The 26242-nt window shown below is 37.7% G+C and overlaps 1 protein-coding gene across 1 annotated transcript; it reads right to left on the bottom strand.

Moving 5' to 3' along the window:
• LOC139732188 (normal mucosa of esophagus-specific gene 1 protein-like) lies at nt 1-26078 on the bottom strand. Its single transcript, XM_071643062.1, has 5 exons — nt 25883-26078; nt 7047-7130; nt 4266-4354; nt 1857-1917; nt 1-1058 (listed from the first exon to the last, which is right to left on the bottom strand). The coding sequence occupies exons 2-5, from the start codon at nt 7107-7109 to the stop codon at nt 981-983; spliced, it is 291 nt and encodes a 96-aa protein (XP_071499163.1). The 5' UTR covers nt 7110-7130; nt 25883-26078; the 3' UTR covers nt 1-980.
• Nucleotides 26079-26242: the final 164 nt, after the last annotated feature.

The following is a 26242-nucleotide window of genomic DNA, read 5'->3' on the forward strand; positions in this document are numbered from 1 at the left end:
AATATGCTAAACAAATAAACTTGTCACATTGTATAGTCACTGTATACAAATCAAAACTGACTGATCAAACCATTTGATAAAATTTACATATAATACACTGGGACATCATTTATTCAATAGTTGGAAACAACAGAAATTATTTGTATGGATTATGTTTTCACTATCTATAGGCAAGGTAAGTGCTGTACCTCATGAGACGAATCTCAGATATTTTGCAATAGGTCATACCAATCAAGTTTTCTCTCTCTTAGCACTTTCAATGTCTGCAATATTACTCACTTTTATACCATGTAACAAAACTATGAACCCAGATCTCCCTTCTAGTGCAGTAGACTATCTGTCCTCAGAATACTAAAATGACCAAAAATCAACAATGCTGCGTATCGTTTTTCTCTATACTCTAAACTATTGATGTAGTTGTCGAAATATAGTGTGAAATTCCGGTTAATACTTGAGAGGGATATTATTTCATCTTTAATTGAAGCAAAAGCAAAGAGACAAACAAACAAACAAACCAAGAAAAAAAAAACTGTCTATTTTTGACAACTGCAGCACATTAGATAGGGGATTGCCGGAAATGAACAGTTACATGAAACACAATCAGAAACTGATCGTATTCATGCCACTTGAAGAACATGTCAGGTACATTTCTTGTCAGTGCCATGTGTGAAATTTTGATAATCCATTGCTTTTGTCAAATGTCATCTTGCCTAAGGGTTTTTGAGGGGATTTCTTCAGCGACATAAGTGACATAAGCCTTCCTGTCAAAATGAAATGAGCAAAAGTGATCATCTCCGTAAGCTGTGCCACACAAAGTTATATGCCTGTTGCTTCTCGTTCAGCTTTTCATTAGAAGCCGGTGATTTTCTGTGCTGCTTAGTATCCTATGGACTGGTATAACTCAAATGATGAACTAGCAAACTAGCTGTAACCCCTTCGAAGATCCCTGCAGATTCATCAAGATTCCGAGAGTGATCTATCTACTTGCGGCTTCCCACTTCCCTCTGAAGCTCCTCAATCACGGGATTGCTCCTGTACTTCTGGTTCAGAGTGAGGAACTGCAATGCAAAAACAGAAAAAAAGAGCATATATAATTTCTGTCAATTTTAGGACCATGAAATTGAGGACATAAAGTACATTTTGGATGTATATGAGGGTATATATGTGTGTGTATACACACATGCAGATATTCTCACATGAACAGACATATTATATATAATATCAAAACATGTATATGGTAAAATATTGTGGTTTGGTAGGCCATTCATATTGGAAAAAATAAAATATTGCACCACCTAGTTCTTACCATTCAGCATTAATGAATTCAATCAGAAACTCAAACACTTTAGCCATGCTAAGTTGCAATTGGAGAGCACTGTATTGAACCCCTACCGTTGTAGGAAGGGTTACAGTTTGTTATTCTGAAGGTTCGTTAATCCAAAAATGAAATAAGGTTCGTTATTCTGAAGGTTCGTTATTCCGAAAGTTTGTTGATTTGAATACTGAAAAGAGGTTCGATAGGGCTTGCTCCAAAAATCAGAAAAAGAAGTAAAGTTTGAAATTCGAAGGTAGTATGCACCACAATTGTGAACCTTTGGATTAAGGAATCTTACTTCATTCAAAGATGAACAAACCTTCGGAAAAACAAACCTTATTTTAATGAACCTTCAAAATAACACCATCAACGTTCGGATTAATGAATGCTTTCTCATTTTCGGATTAATGAACCTTTAGGTGTGTGAAATTTGTGTGCTAGGGAATAACAAACCTTAGGAATAACAAACCTTATTTTATTTTCAAATTAATGAACCTTCAGAATTACGAACATCACCAGTTATAAGAGCACTCCCTCCTACCTTCTGTGGCTGTGTTTCCCTGACCTTGACCCAGGGATGTGGAGTGGACTTCTTGAAGAGTCTGTTGATGAGATAAAAATTAGTTTATCAAAAAACTGTATATGTGTAAGGTTTTTTTTTTTCATTTGTACAGTATATTATGCATGTGGCACCTAAAAATCTTCACTTTTGACCTCAAAAGAAACTCTATCTACACACTTGCCAATTGGTCAAACATTTTGCTCACATGATGTATGATTAGTACCCTGTCCATCAAAGATTACCCATACTAATCAGAGAGATATGACATTGTGTATCTACCAGTATTCAAATTCCCAAGAGTGATCAGTGATCTTTGTACTGTAGAGTGTGGGTATTTAGTGATATTAGAGGATAGCACCCCCCCCCCCCCCCAAAAAAAAAAGTAGCCACCATTCATGCTCTCTTTGTTAAACCCTTTATCACATTTGCATTACATATGTTTTTACATTCATTAGGAACCAGCATTGTTCACTCAAAAAGACAATGTAGCATTTGTCGTCGATGTACATGGTGATCTTGATGGTGACGGTTAGTTATAGTCTGTAATTTTCTAGCTGTAGCATTAGCTGCTTATGTGAGATGTAAGAATGAACTCCCTGTTTAATTTCTCAGCTTTGAATTTGGAATTTCGTCTGTACAAAGGAAGCATTAATTCTGCAAAAGTTAGGTATTCATCATCAAAATGGATCACTTTTTAAGGAATTTTGGTCACATACTTTGCTGTTATGATACACATGTTACATACAATGACCTGAACAGCCCATTTCTATGTCATATCCTGTGTTTTCATTACTTCTCTTCTCATACCTATAGGCCTACAAATATGTCTAAATATAAACATCAAAATTACCATGACGTTTCCTTGAGCAAAGTATGTGCTTGTGACAATCGAGCTAATCATTTTTCCCAATATATGTACGAAGAGACTTGACTTTTGTTGAGATATATGTTCTCTTCATGTTGAACTGTACTCTCAAACAGCAACAAACTCATTTTCTCGAGCTTTGACTAAATTCTAGAATGTTATCATTCTATGATCTGACAATAGTAAACTCATGTATGCAGTCCTCCATTATTTACTTGATGAGTCTGTTTCTCAATGTCAAAAACAAAGACAAGAGAAAGAAAGTCACCAACAAGTGGTAAACATATTCATGATCAGTATTCAGTGTTGAGGTGAATATGTTAAAATTCCCCTCTGGTTTCAACAGCTCGTTGTTGCCATGTCTATCAGCCGACACTCCACAACATGTTACTCTGAGTGGGGTTAGAGTTTGAACCGACTCCCCGCTGGGCTTGTAAATTGAAGATGTTGGCGCATACTTTGGAGCAGAAACCAATCCACCGGCCAAGTGGATTGATTTCACGTGGAGTTTACGGAAGACATACAAGTGTACCTACCTCCATCATCTCCCTCCCTCTCCTATCTCTCACCATCTCCCCCCTCCCCCTCTTCTCCCCCAGTCTTTCCCCCCTCCCTCCTTTCTCACTTTCAGTTTCTATTTCTCTCTCTCACTCACTGTAACACTTCTCTGTTTCTATTTACGCCTCATCATCAACCTTCCTTGCCAATTCGGTGGTATGCACGTGTACGTCAAAATTTAAAAGTGTATCAGGCATGCACACTACCCAAAGAGAAAGGCATACTGATGGGCGAAAATAGAAAGACAGGAAAAGCATAGTTGTGTTGTAGCCATATATAATCACAAAGGTACCGATATGCTGTAATATCAGTCTTGTCTTTTGAATTCTTGTGTTATTTCAGTTAAGCTGATAAAAGAGGAGAAAAAAAAGGAAACGATGTGCTACTCCTCAACAGAAGATGTTTGATTTGATTTGATTTGATTTGATTTGATTTGATTTAATTTATTCTCTGTACTGTATGGGACATGATTTACAATCCCTTTTTTCCCCAACAATATCATCAAACATGATATATACATATAATAGTCCGTACTACACACTCTGGCTATTTTCTCCAATTTCAACCATTTTTCACTAGACATACATCTGTGACATAATTACATGCATTATAAATTACCATACAGAACGGTTGCCAATGGTTGCCAATAGGCTAAAAGCTTGACTCTTCGGCAACCGATGATACGACGACAGGACATTGATACAATGAGAGAAGGGGGTCAAACATGATGCTCATGGAATAGAGGGAAAAGGAAAGAGAGACAGAAAGAGTAAAGAGAGAGAGGGAGGTGACAGAAACCTCCCAATACCAGTCTTGCCAGATCAACTCGTAATACATTTATGCATACATGCTCATGTTCACTATGTTCCGCCATTCTTCTCCTTGTTACAGCTTTTTGCAGCATTGACGGGGAGACTGCCAATGGAGGACAAGTGGTAGAGAGATTAGCCATGCATCATACTCACGCTACGTCTGTCTTCTTGAAGAGACTGTAGCCAGAGAAGGCGGTCGCCATCATACACACCGCGCTGACGCAGAAGATCACAGGCACCAGCTACAGTGAGATATGAAGGAGGAACCATGAAATTGGGGAGGAAAATGCATTAAATCGATCACTAAATTCCACTGTGTGGCTCTGAGACACAACAAGAGAGAGAATGCCTTTCAAGGTTAAGGGGGGGGGAATGTTATGTGTCTTATGTTTGAATAAAGTCTTTACCCAGAGATCAAAGTTGACAATCAAATCACAAAAATGAATTGCTTTTTGATTAATCCAGAATGTAGACAGGTGCCACCTATCCTTATTTGTTTAATAATACACCAGAAAGCAGATTTTCTTGAAGCTTTTTAGACATTTTTTTGCATCGTTTGTATTTGATATCCTGCATTAGCAAGAATCCAGGGGACCCTGATAATTAGAGCTCATTTTTTAGCCAGTTTTCCACAATGAAATTTTTGCTAATTTTTTGTGGAGACTCAGAGATGATGAAAATTCATATTTTATTGAGATATGGTCTGCACACAAATTCTTGAGTACAACATGTGGAGTTTGAATTATCAAGGCACTTTGATGTCAGTTTAGGGGAAAGAATTACAATTTGTAAATTTACAGAAAAACGACAACTAGCATTATCCATATTTAAGATTGGAATTATGGCGTGAAGCAGGTGTGTGGTATGATATGATTCATATTGTTTTTCCAATTCTACTGATTGCAGTTATTTTATAAACTTGTCACATCACTAGAATTGAATGTTGTGTTGTTCAAACAATTGCTCATCCATTTGTATTTCCAAAGGTTGTAAAGTGGTACCTTGCCTATTCAGTGTAATTCATAAATCAGTCTTTTGTTTTCCAAGATTTGAATGTTGTTTTAGTTAAATTCATAGCTGAGTATTAACAGATGATAATTGGAGTAATTTGAAACGCAATATTTTCCTGTAATTTTCATGATATTTCTTTGTATTTCAATTTAGTCACGAACCATTTTTATTATCACTGTACACAGTAGAAATTTTGGATGTTACGTTTTCCTACAGAAACATTTCCAATGTAAACTGTGCTTTCTACTGAAATCCTGTAGCTTCAACGTCATATTTGTGGTTAAAGTGGAACAAATATACAAATTGTAGACAAAGGTATCCAATTCTGCAACATTATGGGAAGTGAAAACAAAATAAAGCAATAAAGATGCCTCAAGTATTTTGGTAAAAGCCTTTGTGCTTGGATGTACACTTTCTTTTTCTTTCTTTTTTTGACTTTAAATTGCACAAGTGGGTTTTTCAACATACCAGTCACTCAGTACTAGGAATTGAGCTTCCTTGTCTCCTTATTCTCTGCCAATCCTTTATTTTATTCCACATCTTACTCTGTTGCCTCTTTCAGACCACAAGCATTGGTACATGTATGACAATGAAGGGATGCATCAACCTAAAGTTTTTTCAGAAAGCTGTAACTGTTTCAAGAGTGCACTCTATCATGCAAGAATGATGTACATCCTGGTCAAAGAAACTAACAAATGCAAACATGGTAAAGCAAACTTTGGTGTGTTTGCTGTTATGCCATGATTTCAATTACAAGTTGTATGAGCTTTGCCTAAGCTGTGTGCCTGAAACTTATTTTTATTATGCACTTGAAGCTCGAGTCCTTCTGACAAGCCCATCGAGGTTTGACAAAACTTGTATGTTTGTGCAAATGCTTCAATAATCTTCAGGCAAAAATTGTTCTGTGAAACCCCCGATACTTGGTAGTAGTCACCTGAGTAATTACAGTGCCATCAATCACATACGAAGAACTTTGCCCATTTGATTTGCTTTGGTATGATTCTATACTTGGTCTTCAAGATTCATGCGGTCCAGTCTGTAAGGGTTTATGTTAGCACATACATTTGTAGTACATGTTGGTTGATGCATGGCATAAATCCAAGCTTTGCAGCTGCAGTAACGCTCTAGTACACCAGTTCAATGGCCCACAGTAATATTGTCTTTTTTCTCTCATTTTTATTTATTTACCACAGCCAGTGTTATCCATGTATTTAAGAAATTGTATGATACATACTACATGTAGTACTCATTAATGGTTTGAGATAGCCCAGTTCAATCACATTCCGAAGGTATATTACAGTGTACACTAATGTACAAGAAGTACACAAATAACCTTGATGACTTTCTTCCACATTTTTTTTTTCATTTACAGCTGATGTTATGTATTCAAGAAAATGTATATACCGTATATCTTTTTTAAGAATTGCTACTTTATTATTCACCCAGAGTGTATGAAAATGATTATTTATTAAATATTAAAGGCTTGCAAAGCAAATAAAAGGAAATGTATGAGTGTATTGTATCTGTCTATGTGTATGCACAACATATGTGTGTTCTTGATCTTCAAGGATATTGTAACGAAGAATTTGACATGGAATTTTAAACACTTTGATATTTGCAAACTGTTAACAGCCGTGCATCCCACAAATATAATTGGAAAAATGTCTCAATTCTGCTTACTCTTATATGCACTTGACAGTTATTAAAACATGTATAAGTTATTCACATTTTCCAATTGAGAAATTTATTAACAAAAAAATTCTTGAAACCAAATTAAAGCCAAATTGAGGAGCGGTGAAACTCCATGTTTTGTTTTGTTTTTTTGTGGGGGGTTTTGCGTTTGTTTGTTTGTTGTTGTTTTTTGATGGCAACATCACTGGTCTCAAATATTAAAGTGTTCCCATCAAAAATTGAGATTCTCACCTCATAGTTTGCCATTCCCTTGAGCCTCGCGACGATACCTTGACCTCCAATCCCGTGACCCATTTTGGTCTGCTTGGAAGAGAGCTGAAAGAGATAAAAATGAGAGCACATGATGTCATTATGTGAACACATGCCCATCCATTTGTGTATGTGTGTGTTTGTGTGTGCATGTGTATGTGTTGTGATTTGCACATCGTGAAATATTTATGACTTGTCTGTGATTTATCTTTCTTTATACTGTATGAAATTTACATGACTTGCATGTCTTTATAATCTTTAACATTGAAATTAAAGTGTTCTGTGTTTGACAAAATACGGATGGGGTTATAGTGAGACAGTATGAAAAGCGGTGAGGAGTTTCTGTAAGATGGCTTTTAAAGTTCTCGTTTACACGAAGATATAGTACATGTACTCGAATCATTCAAACTATGGAGCTACGTGTATATTAGCTCCATGTTCAAACTAAAGCAGCTCCGGGTCTGTTTTTTTTTTCCGCGTTTGTTTGAATAAAAAGAAAACATGTTTTTGCGTTCTTAATTTTGTTAGACGTCGAAAAAGCTTCTAGCATGTGATTTTTATTTATTTTTTTTTTTCTTGTTGGCTGATGTGCTATATACATCAATTGACCCTGTATACTGCTTGTCGTTTTGCTTCTGGGTATAAAATGAGAGAGACGACGGATGAGGCTGTGTGTGTATAATCTGGGTGTGTACGCGGTATTCATCAAAGGGTATTATGTATGTGTGTGTGTTTGTGTGTGCATTAATGCAATATGGGTGTTTGCTGAAAGACACTACCTGTCGATCAATTCCCGCTGAATTGGAAAACAAACGGTACCTGCTTCACCCGGGAGAATACTTATCAAATAATTTCTGACAGCTTGTAAGATTGTCCACCAGCCATTCAAACGCTTTTCCTATTTGCCCAGCATCCCCAAAAGCTCGTCTCAACAATACCGTACAATTCAATTCAAGGCTATGTACGTGTATTTGTTTTTTGTATACGATAGGAAGGAACAAGTTTGATTCCACTGATAAACAGGCAAAATCAAACATTACAAAAGGTTGTGCTGTCGAATGACATCTGATGTGTGTGGCATCATCGACATTTCTTTGATTAAAGTGTAATACCTATAAACAAACTGGTAATACATTTTTGGCCAATAAATTACATGTTTATTTGACTCAAATTTTGGCGTCTCACGCCGTAAACAGATGTCTTGAAGAACGGAAGACGTGGGCCGCCAAAAATTTGAGTCTCCTAAAGATAATTATGATTTGTTGGCCAAAAATGCATTATCGGTTTATTGTTTTTTATTGCTTTGTGGAGGTGAAACGTGAGATGTGAGCAGATATTATATTTTGCTATATTGAATCATATATATTGTATTATATTATGTTATATTTTATTATATTAGACGTCTTACATTATATTAAACTGAGAGAGAATGGGAGAGAGAGGGGGGATGAATACATAGTTATAAACAGAAAAAAAGAGAGAATTTAAATATACTATTGCTCCTGATTCACCAGATGCACCAGAATCATCAATGTACTTCCCCTACTCTGCCGTTGAATAAAGAGTGGATGAAGGTCATGGGTAAAGAAGACACAGACAGACAAACAAGTTGAGAGAGAGAGAGAGAGACAGAGAGACAGAGACAGGGAGAGAGGCTGCTCCTCTTGGCAGACGCGAGAGAGACAAACATTACAAGTAATGATTGCAGCGCCACGCAATTTTCTTGACTAGGGCTCTGCAATTCCCATTCCGACTCTATTTCAGATTCAAGTCTCTCTGCAGATTCTCCTGATAAAATTGCATTCCCTGATTTCCATCACTGGGGAGAATTAGATCTTAGGTCGATAGCTAAGTAAAAACAAATGAATAGACAATAATCTTCACATTGTTTTTCAAAGAATGCGACATAACAACAGTGCTGTATATAATTATATGCAATCGAGTTAATCGTGATTTGATCATATAGCTTGTAGATCAGTTTCTTATCATGTGGAATGTCTCAAGTGCTCTATTTCACTCGCACCTGTATACCTCCCCCTTTACACCTTCGAGCGCTATAAGAATACATTACTTGCATGCTGTATAATTGTCTGTTTTGGATTTTGTAAACAACTTGTCGAAGAATATATGGTCTGATGAAGAATGAATAGTAAGGATAATGAATACAAGTTTTAAGAAGCAGTCCAAGGATTACGTCAGCGGTTATTGAAATTTTTAAGGGATGATACAGTTTCGGAAGAGATGGGGTTTGAGGTTTCCAACGTTTTTTGATGATGATGATTTCATTTTTGAGATAATGAGAAACCTCTTATGAAATATGAAAGAGCATATAATTCTAAGAGGAATTTAAAGCTTATTTGATGAAAATTGGTTTTTAAATGGCTGAGATAGCCGAAACAAAACAATCCTAATAAAATGTGGGAACCACCAGTCATTAGGATTGCTTTGTTTTATTTTGTTTTATAGATATCTGTCCCATTTCCAAACCGATTTTCACCACATAAACTTTGAATTCCTTCTTAGAATTGTAGGCTTCTTAACATTTCATAAAGTGGTTTCTAAATATCTCGCAAAAAGTTAAAAGCTGAATTTTTACCTCAACCACTTGTAGCTCGTATAGATCGTAATTAATAGTTATGAGTTTTGGCAAAAATCTTAGGTAACTTTACATGTCGCTTCAGCTGTATTTTTTTTTTCTTCTCTCTTATTGTATATAAAGCAGTTTCAATTGATACGCATCTTATACTCGTGTCACGTTAACTTCCAATTTTCCAAACGAAGCTTCCTAAACTTTTCGCGCGCACACACACACACACACACACACACACACAAATACCACAGAAACAAATAGGGGGTGCAGGAGACGGTTGAAGTTATACTGCCAAGCTTTCTTACTTCATTACATATAAATCGAATACCTCGTAATCAGATCTAGTGATCAAATCAATGATGGTAACATTCAAATGTGCAGCTTCTCCATGCAGGCCTAGAGTTTCATATATCGCCCATTCTTCGTTGCATAGAACCACACGTAGATCTTTAAGTGTGACCGACTCCTGCTTTATCCGCTACATTTAAATCGACAGGACAAGTTGCAGTTAACAGCCCAAATAAAGCGTGGTATTGCGATACGGCAAAACATCGCTCCTAGACGACATATTGATCTTGGAAAAGAGGAAGATCTTGAGAAACTCCAGATACGTCTCCTGGTAAAGAGGAGCGAGAGAGGGGAGATAGAGAAGGGAGAAGAATCCTGTGTACATAGAGACTGACTACTATCCTCCCACGCATGTCTATGACATATACGTCAAGTAGGTTTTTAATAGCTTCAACAGCATGTTGTGCAAGTGCGTTGGAGACTCGAAAAGATACATCGAGGGCGGTGATGGATTTAGAATATAAATTTTATTTTAGATGAATTCATTAATCATATGAAAAAAACTTTTGAACAAATCATTTGATTACGATCTTACATTATTATATATTTTTAAGACATGCTATGGAACTTGCAAGAAAGAAAAGGCATGCATTCGCTCATACTTGATGACCAGATCGTGATATCATTTTACACATAGAAAACAACACCAAAAAAGTTTCATTTCGTTGATAAGAGGCGACATTGATTCAACATTACGAGAGATTCACTTGAATAACTATATAAAACAAGACTAGCTATTTTCATCTGGCAGATGTAGTCACCCGCAGATCTATAAAATGTGATACCAGGTATGGATACCAGGGATAGGGCGGGTGGGTCGGGGGGGGGGGGGGGTATACGTTAGTCTATTCATCACGAAATGTCAAGTAAAGCCTCTACTTTCCCGACTACAACGCCAGAGTACTGTATTTTAGATACATCACTGTCTTTCGTGTTTCTTTTGTGTTGCCCCCCCCCCCCCCCCCCCCACTCCCCATCACGTCAATAATCTTACCAAGCGTATTGACACGGAGGGGGCGAAGGGGGAAGTATTGAAAGTGGGTTTACATTAGATTGCGTCACGTGACATTGCCAAGGTGTCGCCAATAACATTCTGAGCGGAATTCGCACGACAGACTTCGTCAGTCTTGTTAAAATATATACTTCTTGTTCGTGGTTATTTTCGGGTGCCTTTTCCCCCGCACAGCACGGCAAATTATGTACAATGTATTCTACGAGAGTTCCACTTCAGCATGTTGTATGATGTATGGAGGGCCGCGATAATGCAGTCGCGCTATCTTGGCGTGTTTTTTGAAAAGTGAATTTGGAGTGGATTGAAAAAGGGGTACTTGTCTCATACAGAATCACTGCACGTAAAAACTCCAGAGACCAAGTCCATTCCAATGCGCATTTTCTTTTCTTTTTTAATAAAAGCGGAGTGCGTGTGTGTGTGTGTGTTAATTTTGCTGCATGTTGTATAGTGAAGAGGCTAATGCATTTAAAGTTCAAACACGTGCATGCTGTTAACAAAATATCTTATTATTTTGTTACGACCATTTCCTTTTTTCTGTCCTACTCCCCCTCCCCCTCCCTCTCTCTCTTGTATTACTTTACCTCTTTATGCGTACTTCTGTACAATTCCTTCTCAATGTTTCGATTTTGGGCCCAAAGTTTAATTTCTTTCGTACATACAAAATAGCTCTCACAGCATGGCCATGCAAATGGGCCCTAGTAATGGAATCATACTGCATGCCTATTTCACATTTATTTCAAAAGAAAACGGTAAAAAAAGAGACAAAAAGGAATAACCCCCTGTCCAAATAACAATGGGAACACGTCACATAATTATCACTTACACGTATCAAAATATTATATTTGGTTATAGCTGTTACTCTGAAGGTTCGTTCATCCGAAAATGAAAAAAAAAAGGTTCCTTGTTCAGAAGGTTAGTTAATCCGAAATGAAAAAGGTTTTGTAATTCTGAAGATTTCGTTCATACACACACCTAACGAATCTTTTCATGCTATATATCTGTGTTTGTATATCATTTTATGACGGAAAATAAAATACGATACAATGCAATACATGTACAACCTAATTTCATTGTGGGATTAACGAAGCTTTGGAATAATTAAACGAACCTCATTTCAGTTTCGGATTGACGAACTTTCGGAGTGGTCAAGAAATGTCCATGTGTTCGACCTCATTTGAGGTTGCTGACCAGAGGGAAAATTCAGATCTAAATCTAAATTCATGGTAAGGAAATATGCTGTGTATAGATTGCTGACATTTTGGGACACGGGCAGTATTACATCCCTGTAGCCTGCTGGTTACGGTGCGCGTAATGTAATGTAGATCCGATTATTGCAACTGATTTGCAAACTGTCAATCAGTTGCCATAAAACAACTTGAATTCCAAATTTGAATAAATTTGATTAGTTTAAAAGAACAAGTTATACTGTCAAAACATGGAGCTACTAAACAGTATGGCTCCATGGTAAAAGGATCGGAGGCATGCGTACACACATCACATCACACACACACACACACACACACACACACACACACACACACACACACACACACACACACACATCACACACCACTTACTTATAGGCCTGATGCATCGTCCCTTTCAAAATGTTTAAAATCACTCAGCAATCATTTACACAGAATGTAATTATTTTTAGTGATTTTCTGCTGTGTGTTCGACACAAGTGTGGAGCTTTTATACACCCTTGAATCACAAGATTCATCAATATAAATCACTCAAAATATTTGAAGTCAGGAACAATAAACCCAAACAAAAGTGTTCCTGTCGTCAGACTCGAGACATATACGTAGACATATTCATAATTAAAACGATAGCAACATACAATTATGGGGCACATACAATGACACGAACCGGTATTTACCCATGTATGATCTTACACCAGTCCATCAGCTGATCGAATAATTGATACGTTGAAGATGTAATAACATCTTCTGATGAGGGTATACCATCCGTCAAATCCAATTTGTTTACCTACAAAGAAAGCTTTTGCCAAGGCCAAACAGTCAATTTAATGGATCATGCAAAACATTATTTACACTGATCTATATTTATACTTATATTGAATCCGTGTCAGCTGGAATAAACCATGCACTTTCTAGCAAATTTGACATGAATATTTTCTATAAACTCTATTCTCTTCTGTTTGTCTCTTTGTTCAAATAAACTTCGGGGTTTCTGACGATGCTTAAAAAGCCGATGAAACTAAGAAGCCACGCTGTCCTGTTTAATGAAAAAAAAAAGTATTATTGAAAGCTGATTGTTTGTGTTTAATAACAAAATATATCAAGTGAGAGAAAGATGATAATTAAAGGGTGTGTACAGTTCTGGTCGAGGTGAGGATTTAGCTTTTAAAGTTTTGCGAGATATTCCAGAAACCACTCTATGAGATGTCAAAGAGCATGCAATTCTAAGGGGTATCAAAAGTTTATTTGATGAAAATCGGTTTTGAAATGGCTGAGATATCCAAAAACAATGTGAAACAAAGAGATCCTAATAAAAGCCGTGGCCTGTAGTCTTTTATCATTATCACTTTTTTGGATATCTCCGCCATTTGAAAACCAATTTTCTTCAAATAAACGTTGAATCCTTCTTAAAATTACATGCTCTTTCATATTTCATAAGAGGTTTCTCAGTATCTCACTTAGAAATGTTCAAAACATGAATCCCCACCTAAACCAGTACTGTACAGTCCCTTTAACGTTGAGAGGTGAAAATGTGCTATGGCAGTTTTTTTTTTTAATCAAATGCCACCCTCTGCACAATTTGGACGATCGCAACTACATTTTTTCTCCCCCCCCCCCCTTTCCGCCATGTTTGTTAAGAAAGTAAATTATCAAGTCTGTCATAGCAAGATACAATATCTTTGTTTTATGATTACTGTGCGGAACATTTGAGATATTTCATCCATTCGCTGAAATGGCTCATAATCTACAATACACTCCTCTTGTTTTGTATATGCATGGTATATTACAGGATGTGGACACTTACTCATAAAATATAAAGTCGAACAAATACAAAGCTCTTCATAATCGGACGACATTTTTTTCCTGACTTCATGTCAAGAAATTACATTAAGTGAAAATTCATGCGCCAGCAAATGGGAGGCTTTTCATTTCATATGAAATTCTGCAATTAAACTTTCACGCTTTCTGTTTGATGGATTTTACTATTGTTATTAAAGTCAATTTAAGCATTAAATGGGTTTCCACTTTGATATTAATAATTTCAAATAGGTATACATCGTCGTGAGAACAGAAGCCTTATCATTTTAATCGATGGGAAATCATGAGTGCATCAGAGAATCATTCAATGGTAAAGCTTCGAGTTTCGAATCTCATTTTCAGTGAGTGTGACAAAATTAGATAGATTTAGCCATGGTAATGTATTTCTGACAATGTTTATCATAGGTGGCACGCATCACGTGTAACAATGCTGTAGTGTACTGCATCTTGAATTGAGGGTTTGGTGTTGCTGTTGGGTGCGCGTGTGTGCGTGTGTGTGTGTGTGTGTGCTATTTTGTTATCTTCTTCTTTTACCACTTCCTAGCCGTGGTACCGTTGACGAGACACTAGCAAGCAAAAGGTCACAAGTCCAGTCCTACAGCAAATATGAATTAGTTCATGTTTCGGGACTAGTCGAACAGCCACCTGTCAATGCAAGTGTTCAACCCTGGGCAAATATTAAATAAGTCAACATCAAATCATTTGATCTATTTTTATCCCTCCCACTTCGGGTCTCTACGTTCATCATACAGCCTTCCGAAGTCCTGTTTGAACAGTGATAGTGATGTGCGTTTTATACGATATTGCATTATATTGTGGCAATGTATACGAACAATGTAACGACGAACCTGCATAATTATTTAGTGTCTGTAGTTTTGGCCATATGATTTACACATGCATAATAAAGCTACATGCAGCGTAACTAATATTAGTTATACTGGCAATATAAAAAGTGTTACAGTGTATCTCCACACACCAGTCGCTTTCCCTGCTCAAATAAGTCGATATTTCTCTATCATTTTTCGATCACAAAACGCATTTTTAGAGCGCATGTATCAAATATATAGAAACTAAACGATTTAATCTATACTGCTCTTGCCGGCGCTTCAATGGATATACTAATGATGTAACTGCATTGAACATCTAGTCATCAGAAAGGCACCCTACACATATTGATTGCTTATTGCTAATTTGTAGAGCTGCATGGGTTCTTTCATTATGTATAAGGTCACATGCCGAGTATTGATACGTGCACTGTGTAATCTGTTTGATGCCAATGATAACTTTGTGGTTAGCACCATTATAGCAGAAGTATAGTACACTGTAGTAGAGAGGTATAGGAGAGGAAATCTGTAGCAATGACCGTCGTGGATTGATGCCTGTAAGACGTCACTTTCAACAATCCATTAATATATTCATCGTAATAATGCTATAGCACTACCCTCATTCCACACAGTTTCTTTCTTACCTTCTTTCTTTCTTTCTTTCTTTCTATCTATCTTTCATTGGCATTCGTCGGAAACATTTTTTTTTTTTTGCTAGCAAAGTGTATCGGATCGCAGTCTGATAGATCCGACTTGTGTTGGTTGATTATCAGGTCAGTGTTAGATATGTAACGCGTGATCCTCATCGGACGATCTTGCCTCATCTGATCACGCCCGACATGTCTGACACTGACCTGATAGTCGACCAACACTAGTCGGATTCATTAGACTGTGGTCCAATACACTTCGGTTGGTGGCCGGAAGCAACAACAACAACAAAAATGCTTCCAACGAGTGACCGATGTGTTTGAAGATCTTTAGCTTTCTGCATAGAATTCCGCGGGGTTATGTATGTAGGTATTTATGTTTAATTCGGTTAACATGTTTAAGCAAAGGTGACCATGAATATCTTTGTGTGTGTGTGTGTGTGTGTAAGTACATTGTATATTGCAACTGGGGGGCCCACAATCTACAAGCTTCGCTTTTTCAGTGGGTCCCCCATCTCCATCCTCTGATTGACTTATCATTATAATGCTTATATTGTATGAGCCCCTTCTAAAGTATAATGTACCCCTTTTTCATTGACTACTTTTGTTGAAATTCTTGACTTTCAAGTACACTGGATGTGCATATATGTTATTGATTATGTTGCGATGGAGAAAAATAAAAACATGAACTGAACTGAACTGTTGTAATAAACTTGTTGACAAGCTTTTTCTTTCCATTCTCATCGTCTGCTTATCAAGTATCTCACGGAAAATCCGGTCTTGGCAGGAATGAGTGTACGGGTGTGACATGAAGAGAATGCTTATTATACAGTGAACGTTAAACCACACTGAAAGAGAAACAGCGATATCCGTGCAGGAAGAGAGAGGTAGGGGCGGGGTAGGAACATGTAGCGTTTTGCGTCTTATTTTTTTTTTTCTTGGTTTCGATGATACACATAGAAATATCACTATTTAAAGAAAGATGATTAGCGTTCAATTTCAATACAAATATTCTATTTCCAATATCACTTAAATTCTTTCATATACAATAATCGCAAATGTTAAACATAATGGAAAAAGATATACGAATAAAGTACACGCTATGATGTAAGCGGAAATGTAGTTATAAACAAAGGCATAACTATGTTAAAGTTTGAAAATAAATCGATGCTTTATTCTCGGAAAAGAAAGAACCACGAAGAAGAGAAGCTGGTGAATGTGTTGTGGGCCACTCAATTATCTAAAAGCACAAAAAGGCATATTATTATGACTTGAGTTACGTGGTATAATGTTCACAGTAGAGAAACATTGAGCTTCACTCCACACATGAACACAATCTGGCAGACTTGCCCGTCGATGTTAATGAGGGCAAGTTCTGCTACCTTTCATCACTGTGGTTATCAGCCTCCGTATAATCGTACGTCATTGTGCTATATTAGTGCCTTGTCTTGTGTCTTCGACCTCTTACACTGTTGGCCAATGTTGGCTGAGATGAATCGGCGATTTCATGGCGCCGCCGGCTCACTGGTCTGTTTGCCGTACCATGCATCACTCCGTGGGCACAATTTTCTCTATCACCGCCCCCCTGAACACACCCACTCACACGCATTGCTACGATAGTCACTGATTCATTAGTAATATCATTCTACAGCATGAATTACATTTTCATTGGGCGGGGGGCACGCAAGCAAGGGTGGATAGTGGGGTATTCCGGATGTCATGATAATGATGGAGGTTTTGCATCTTTAGATTCGAAATGCAAAGATAATATGGTACACGCATCTTCTGGAATATTTAGAAAACATTACATCAAAAAGTGAATATTATTCAAGAGCAATGTGACAGGTTAAATCATGGTGTCTGTAACCTCTTATACCTCGTGTTTGTCTTCACTGTTTATTTAGTTTATGGAGATGGATAGTATATAATTATTCATCCGTCATGAAAAAAACGAATTGCAGTTTATGGAGCTCGTGACAAATATCACGAAAATACAATGTGTCTTCTCATATTATGGGATATCGAGAAATGTCATAGGCAATTCAAAATACAAGAAATAAACTAAAAGCAAACATGAGCATTTAATTCTTGCGTAATTTTCCTATAGCAGATATCGCATATAATTATTATGCATAACGCATAGGTTTCTGTTTTCCCCCTTTAAGTGACGATATATCCATTCACGGCAGCCTCGTGCATGCCGAAAACTTTGCCAATGTTCTCTCTTCCCTCATCGCTCTCGTTGACGAGATACGCATCGTCATCTCTCACCAGCAAGCAACATCTTGATAGTCATCATCATCATCATCATTCTCCTCTCCATGCATGCACTGGTCTGATGATGCGCGCAGCGGACGAGTTAGCGTAAGATCAAGGAACTCCGAACGCCCTTGCTAAGATCAACGAGAATTGTCACTTGTCAACCGCTCCCTTTTTTCCCCTTCCCTTGATATATTCTTGGCTCAAGAGCGCTGATGAGAATGCGATAAGCACTGAATGTAGGGTCATTATGTCAGGCATTCCATTAATCAATTACGTTATTTATATGATAATCATATCATTATCGTTAAGTTATTTGATAGAAATAATGATTATGTTTTGTATTCTGAATATTGTCCGCTCTTTCTGTTGTTTTTCTTGATTCCGTATTTATTTCTCTATTCATTTTTATTCTTATTTATTTATTTATTTATTTTTATTTATTTTTTTTTGGGGGGGGGGGGGCTGGCATTAAATACAAATTACTGATAATCATGTTTGGCTCATCTTTATTCCCAGAGGACATTGAAATAATAAATTCATGTGCACTACTCGTTGTTTGGTTGTATACGGTGAGTGCGCAACAAATCTTATGGGGCGTAATGATCCCTTTAAAACATTCATGACTAATTTTCCCTAGCTATAATTATCTACACGAAATTCTGTCCTATCATGGCGGAAGATAGCTTCAGCAAAGTCGGTGAAATGAAACATGAATACAATGTTCTCATGTTTAAAAGGGAGTCTACTCTCATTAATTGGTATTTCCCTTCAAATCTATTGATTCGGGGGTATATACAACGAAACAAAAACAAAACTAAACAAAAAAAAAATGTTGATTGCCTTGCATGAGACTATCAGTTCAGCGAGGAGAAAAATGATAAACCAACGTGAATTTCCACTGACAGTACCGTACCTTGGTAATGAGACTATGGTACGCCTCCCGGAAAAATAATAATCATCCCTCACTTTGGTCGCCTTTTCCTCATTAGCCCTAACACCCTTGTTATGAGTTTCGCATCATTACGACTAACTGAGCAAGGCAGAAACCCCGACCATCTTCTCAATCACACAGTTAATTGTGCATGACAAATGGTGCTCGCGAAGCATTACAGTTCAGAAGTGTGTACAACACAATCTGCTTCTTTCTTCTTCTTCTTCTTCTTCTTCTTTTCTTTTTTTTCCGAAGGAGAACACTGTATTAAATATTTGCCATTGCACATGGAATATCGCTTTAACAATGCTTGTGGGAATCTTGAATACGGTTTGAAATACACGTAAATACAAAAGTAAACTCTAACTTAATCACACACACACACACACACACACACACACACATTCAAAAGAGGTTCAAACTATCCGTCGTACAAGTCTTCGATCGGCTTTGGATGGGTTTAGTACCCGCGGCAGTTTTGGATTACCGCAGCGGTCCGTGCATGGTGTCATTAAGATACCTTAACCACTCAAGAATGAAGGCAAAGCCACTTGAACACGTCGTGCTGTCGGACGGGGCAGAACCAGACTGAAAGTCACAGAAAGGAATGACACGGACTCCGGATATCTCCTGAAGATGTTGAAGAATTGGTTCAGCAAGGGAACTGATGCTGTAAAACTTGTGCCCTTTATAAAGTTCTTTGTCATCTCAGTGCACAATGTCTCTTGCACAGGAAAGATTCATTTCATCAAAGGAGTTTGTGCCGAAAAGCTTGTAATGAAGAGTTCATATTATGCACATGTTCTATCGCATGAGAAAAAATGAATTCAAAGTGGACTGCGGCTTGAAAGTACCGGTCCAGTATTCTATCTCATTTCATTTAAGCATAGACTACAGTATCCATTATGTTATAAGTCAGTAATTGCAGGGATGAATGGAGACGTTGTTCGACGTGGCGTAATGGGTTTCATACAGGGATCCTTACACTTAGGCCACTTTAGTCAAATCTGCCAACAGTGTTCCGTACACTTTCCCCCACAAATTATATCATGAACACTCACTGAAAATAGCAATGTTACTTTTGATCTGGATATTGAACCTTCGGACTCTTGTAATGAAAACTCGATGAATGCTACCATGGCTTATGCGCTTTAAAAGAAATATGAAAATATGAATTTAACTCGTTTCCTTCTAGATATTTCGTACATTAACATTTTGTAAAAAATGATTATGATGAAGAAATAACACAAACTTTTCCGAGTCCCAAATCTTTTCTAAAACAAAAATCATGATCACTATCATCTCTTTTTAGAGGGTGAACAATTTAAACGATTGCTTATCTGTCAGTTTCATCAGCTAGACACACTTCTGATCTTTCTAGAGTAGACATAAACTTGCACATCACAATGACTGTATATTTTGACTCGCACCATTCATTGCAGGCAATATTCTACTTTATTGTGACGTAACAGCTTTCATATTAGTAATGACATTGTGCAACGCGGAATCAAGAGATTTATAATGATCTTGTAACAATAGGCGATTTCGCTGTAATCACAGTCCTGCATGAAGGGCATCGGAAACAGCAAAACCAACTGAAATGTCGGGATTAGCTTTTATAGTCTTCTGAACTGATTTTTAGAGACAATATTGGCGGTCAGATGATGTTGTAATCTTGTTCAGCCACGTGACATTGGAAATCCACATCACCACACGCCGTGCCTGCAAAATGCCACAATAAACCGCACGATCGTCCCTTTTATAGGGTTCGTCGGAGTGAGCGCAACGCCGCTTATTCCATCTTCGACTAAAATAGATTATTGGTCCGGAGTATTTGATGTCTCCTCTGGAAATTTCTGTTTGACATTGACCCGGACCTCTGGTTGTTTGTGATTGCAACCAACACCGAATTCGACTGAAACTCAATCTTAGAGTCCTACATTTAGGGGTTGTTGTTGTTTTCTTTTCTTTTTTTTTTTGTATCTTCTAGCTGGTACTTCACCTCTTCATCCCTCTATTTCTATCTATCTTTCTATCTCTATTTATCTCTATCTATCCATCTGTCTGTCTTAATCTATCTATCTGTCTATCTCTATCTATCTATCTATCTATCTATCTTTATCTATCATCTATCTAAATGTATCTGTCTATCTATATCTATCTCTCTATCTATTCTCTATCTATCTCTCTATATCTATCATCTAACTATATCTATCTGTCTGTCTATCTATCTCTATCTATCTATCTATGCATCTATTCTCTATCTGTCTATCTATATCTGTCATCTAAATATATCTATCTGTCTATCTCAATATCTCTTTCTCTTTCTCTTTCTCTGAAGACTCTATATTCAATGGCTGATATCATGCCTTTAAAGCCTCTTATTATGTTATCATCTGTCAAGCCCGCTGCATGGCCTTCTTAATGACTGCAATGACATGATCGATGAAGCGAGGTCCGTTCTAGCTCATAATTGGAAATTGTAAATCATCCGTTTTAAGCAGTGCTGCGATAACCTTCCTTCTTTCTCTGTACGTGTACCTTCCCTTTCGCCATTTTCTGTTTCTTGTTATATATCCATCTATCACCCAATCTATCTATTAGTCTGTCTATGTATCTGATATCTATCTGTGTGAATATACTTTGTCTCTGTATCTAATTACTTTTACTTCGACACGAACATTGTGTAAGAGATTGAAGGTGTTAAAATCAGGTAATTTGACAGAAAGAAGAGAATACTTGTATAAATTTGTGAAATATTAACTTGTCCTGAGACGTATTGTATCTGTGGTTTGGGTTTTTTTTTAGATAGACTGTCAATGGTTTTTTATTTCTTGTAGACCATGTACACCAAATAATTTCCCTATTTATAGTGACAATTGCATATACACAGGCTTATGATATGCAAATCTTCATCGCAACAACGATAATGACAAATTACAGATATTATGTAGTTACTCTAGTACTGCATGGGAAGGTATTTGGTGTGCGTGACTGTGTACGCACTGTACGTGTATAATAACATCACCAATCATCAAAAATTGACCCATTTCTGGGAAAAGAGTAAACAACAACAAGCTATTGGTGCGTGACCGGGTCTTAAAGGTGGATAATCATTATACTGTCATTCAGAAATTTCGGAATTGTATACAAATAAATACCACTCATAACCAAGATCAATGATTCGCGTATCCATGCTAAGTTCAGCTTTATCGCTCGCGGGACCCCCATCGCATCTGCTCGGAGCTTCTTTTTTTTTTGGGGGGGGGGGGGGGGGGTGGAGGGAGGGAGGGGGAAAGAGTACGGAGAGACACCTACTCCGCGTGGGGTTGATATTCAACCATATTGTCGCCCTATAGGGTTTGTCATTTTTGTCAGTTGACAAAGCCCTATGGGTGAACATTTTGTTGAAGTCAACCTCACGCGGAGTTTCATTCCCCTCCCTTGTCTCTTCGTAGACTATGATATGTATTGCTATTTTGCGAAAGTTTCGCAAAATGATGGCTATATTATTCTAGCAAGGTGTATGCAGATTGTTCACAATAACCTACATCAGGGAGGTGGCCCACCTCCTTGCTTACATCTATAGATCATCGCGATCTATATATTCCTCCTATCTCTCCACCCCATCAAAGCACAAGAAGTGTTAGAAGGCGGTTGTATGGTCAGTGTATGGCTTACCTCCCGCCTGTTTACTACTCTACACCATCGTAGGTTTAGTTTTGACAGGGAAAATGTACACTGTAATATGTTGAATGCGTGGTTGCCAGGGTGTTGTAATCTTGGAGTTATATTACAGTTCCGCCTTGTGCGATTATGTGCGTGATGTTATACCAAAGTCCCGGATTAGATTTTCTGTTGACATGTAAAGCGTGTATGGAATTCCTTCTCTGAGTTGGGTCATATCGAAATCAACCGCTTAAAATCCCCCCGAAACCGTAAAATCATGTGTTTGTGACAACAGTCGCTAGGCAGCCAGACCAATTGAGATTTGAAAAGGAAACGGAAACCAGTTGCATAGCGAATTGTGATCCATCACGAACATGAGCCCCACGTCACTTTTCGCTCCATTAGCCCCGCCCCCTGACTACATGGAAATGACATCTCTGATAAATCCATAGTCTCTGGGCACCTAAAAAGCGGATCATGTGTGGAGTCATATTCCATAATCTCGTAACAGGCAGTCAGTTTAACGGAACAAACAAGAAATGCATACGATGATAATATGCACTCCAATACCCTCTCCTTCCTTGTTTACCTATCTATTAATAATCCAACTATACCGTAAGTATTTCTTTCTTTCGCCTCTTTTTCTCGAATTTCGCATGTTCGAAGTCAGTGGTCTTTTCACAAGATTACAACGCGTCCACAACAAACATTACTTCCTTATGTTGATTATATATATATATATATATATATATATATTAGAGAGAGAGAGAGAGAGAGAGAGAGAGAGAGAGAGAGAGGGAGGGAGGGAGAGAGTTACTTACTGAAATCATACAGATATTAACCAAGCCAACGTCTCCAACGTTGTAGGACATTCATCATGGTAATATATATTTTGCCTATCTCTCTGTCCATAACACGACCCGTCGTATTTCATTATGGTCGAAAAGAGAAGGACTACTTGCGAAGAGGGTGCAAGACGTACCCCCTTGCGAGTAATGAAGAGGCAGTTACGCGTGCCGTTGATCTTGGTTCTGAATGGTATACTACAATAATTTATTGTTGTAACCCCGCGTTTTGAACAAGGTCACACACACAACTTTGCTTTGTAATGCTTAATTGTTTTCTCCTATTTGTTTCTTTTTGTAGTCTACTACACAAAATTGCTCCAAGTTGAGTGTGTACATCGAAGGTATGCAACCACACGCGATGGTACTGGAATTTTTATTCATTTGGGTGCTATTATGCTTGTAATTCTTATTGCCAGATACAGTTGATGCGTGGAGGATGTGTGGGCGTTAGTATTTCTGAAGGTTTGTTAATCCGCAAATGAATTCATATGGTTCGTTCTTCCAAAACATGCATACGATCCTTTCTTTATTTTCGTGTCAACAAACCCTTCGGAATATGGAACGGCATTTCATTTCCGGATAAACAAACCTTAAGAATAAAGAACTGTAACGAGGGTGCCTATGCTCACATGATATACATACATCTTTACTTTTCATTCTCTTCTTTTGTTCGTTTGTTTATAGTTTGTTTCCTGTTCCGGTTCTATCTTTTCTGAAAGTAGGCTCACATTGGATCTTTCCATCTAGATTTTATGCAGTGTGTCTGAACAGAATTAATCACAAATTGATGATTGATGGCAAAGATCACAAAACAGCTACTTTACAATAGGTCGAGTTTCTGCGCCACGACGCACTGAATCAAATTGCTGATGTGATACATGACGTATAAGTAAGGAATATCTGAGAGATACATAATTTGAGCCTCATCCCCGCCCACCTCTGCCACATCCACATTGCATGATAATTTTACCACGCCACTGAAACCCGGAACAGAGAATGGCCTACGTGCCGAGCGGTCTTGCGGGAGTGACCAGCCGAATGAAGCCCGATCATTGTTTACTGAGAAACATAGTAAGCGTGACACGAATTGATCCTGGTTATGAATGACAGATTAGTTGCACCCTAGCTGAGTTTAGGAATGACCACAATCCCACCTCCCCCTCCACCCCCCCCCCCACCCCGCGGTCATACACCGCTGTAGTTTTGTCAATGCCCACGAAGATAAACATTGCCCCAGTTGGGCAAACATACAAACTGACAAGCAAAGCCCCCCCCCCTCGTGTGGACGGACAACGCATGTCAGGTTTGTTTTTCTTATTTTCTTCTTCTTCTTCATCTCCTTCTCCTTTATTTTTTCTTTATTTCTTGCACATAGGCCTATAGATAAATCTTTATGCTTCTGTTTTAGTGTACATGATTATACTTATCATCATGAGTATCGCAACATCCGTATTATATTTAGGCCCTATGTAAAACGATGTAGAATTTAGCGTCGTTGACCTCATAGATACGCCTGTCCGTCGGAGAGGAATATCAGTTCACAACGTATATATCGTATTGTTATTAATAATTAGGAAATATGATTGTTTTCAATTTCGTATGATTATTTCTTGAGTTTTGCTCAGGACACAGCGTCCATATACTTATTTTCTTATATCCTATTGACTTGTTCCATATTTTCAAAACGTGTACAGCCGTCTCGTTCGTTACGCATGTGTAAGCCCACTTCCTCAAATGGACGAGAGGGAAAAAAAAACACGAAATACACGAAGATGCAGACATAATATGCATCAAACATTTCAAATCATGTTCATCATTGTTATAAGCTACTGAAATCCTTGCATCTGATTGGCTGAGAGCAAATTTGTCATAGAAATTTGCGGTTGTCACTGATAACAAGTTCTATGAAACGGGACCCAGGTACGTACAATTATACATATGTTACTATACTGAATATAGGGCATTGTTATATATTCTTGATTTGGAATGATAAGTGATTGACCGGTCACTGAAAACATATAAACTTGAATAGCTAGACATTATTGAGGGAAAAAAAGAAAAACAAAACAACGAACCAGCATAAATCTATAATTGAACCGTCATGGACTATTGGCAGAAATTATAAATTAGATAAAAATATTAGACAACTACCGGAAGCAAAAAAAAAACAACACAACAACAGCACAAAAAACAGCGAAAAGAACTAGAACACATTTTGATCGATGCTGTGTAAAGAATACTCGCAAAGGAGTTCACGTATTTTATAATGATCTGGTGAAGGTGAAAAAAGAGAGGCACATTGAAGTGGGGAGGAAGGAGCGATGCGGCCTTGAAAGATAGAGATTTCTCTTCTCAACCACTTCAAAATGCACCATCACTACAGCATGATGAGCAGATCTAATAAAACTCGTGATCTGAGGTGAAATAAAGAGAAAATCAATCCTCACTTTGTTTGTGAAAGTTTCGATTGACTTGTTCAATGTTGAAAAAAAAAACCAAAGTGGGTAACGCGCACCGTATTGATCCGTTAGACGGTCTGCCATCAAGTAAATCACGAGCTTAACGAAAAGAGAATCAATAGAGCTGATTAAGTCCTGGACATGATTATGTAAATATTTATCGCTTAAGAAAATATAAATATGCCAAAAGAAGAAATATTCATACCTTTTATGCTTAAAAAAGGGAAAAAGTTTCCGTCACAGTCAGTGGATTTTATTCCCGGTTCGGCACGTGGAATGTTTTCCTTTGAAATATCGTTGAACTCATCAATAATGTTTGAAGCGGGGTGACTTCCAGTGATACAACTCCCTGACAAAAATCCTCCGCTGATAAGTCGGCGAAACTCTCCACTTGAAATTTGGACTTTCGCCGGCCGGCCGGCGTTTAATATTAACCGCCATTGCGAGAGGACGTGACAAAATGCACGTAGGCCAGAAAATTACTCTCACGCTTACAGCGAGTAACGAATTATGCAAATGAGAATCCGGGTACTTCTGCTGCATCGTTATTCTAATCTCCGCGGTT

Source organism: Diadema antillarum, unplaced genomic scaffold, assembly GCF_040938485.1.
Source record: "Diadema antillarum isolate AM-2024a unplaced genomic scaffold, OU_Dant_1.0 seq00000403_RagTag, whole genome shotgun sequence".
Classification (NCBI taxonomy): Eukaryota; Metazoa; Echinodermata; class Echinoidea; order Diadematoida; family Diadematidae; genus Diadema; species Diadema antillarum.

Excerpts from the sequence above, each read along its gene's own strand:
- LOC139732188 (XM_071643062.1), bottom strand. The coding sequence starts at position 7,109 with ATGGGTCACGGGATTGGAGGTCAAGGTATCGTCGCGAGGCTCAAGGGA. Across the intron at positions 4,355-7,046 it reads AGGGAATGGCAAACTATGAG|CTGGTGCCTGTGATCTTCTG; the intron begins GTGAGAATCTCA and ends ATCTCACTGTAG. Across the intron at positions 1,918-4,265 it reads TTCAAGAAGACAGACGTAGC|ACTCTTCAAGAAGTCCACTC; the intron begins GTGAGTATGATG and ends TCTCATCAACAG.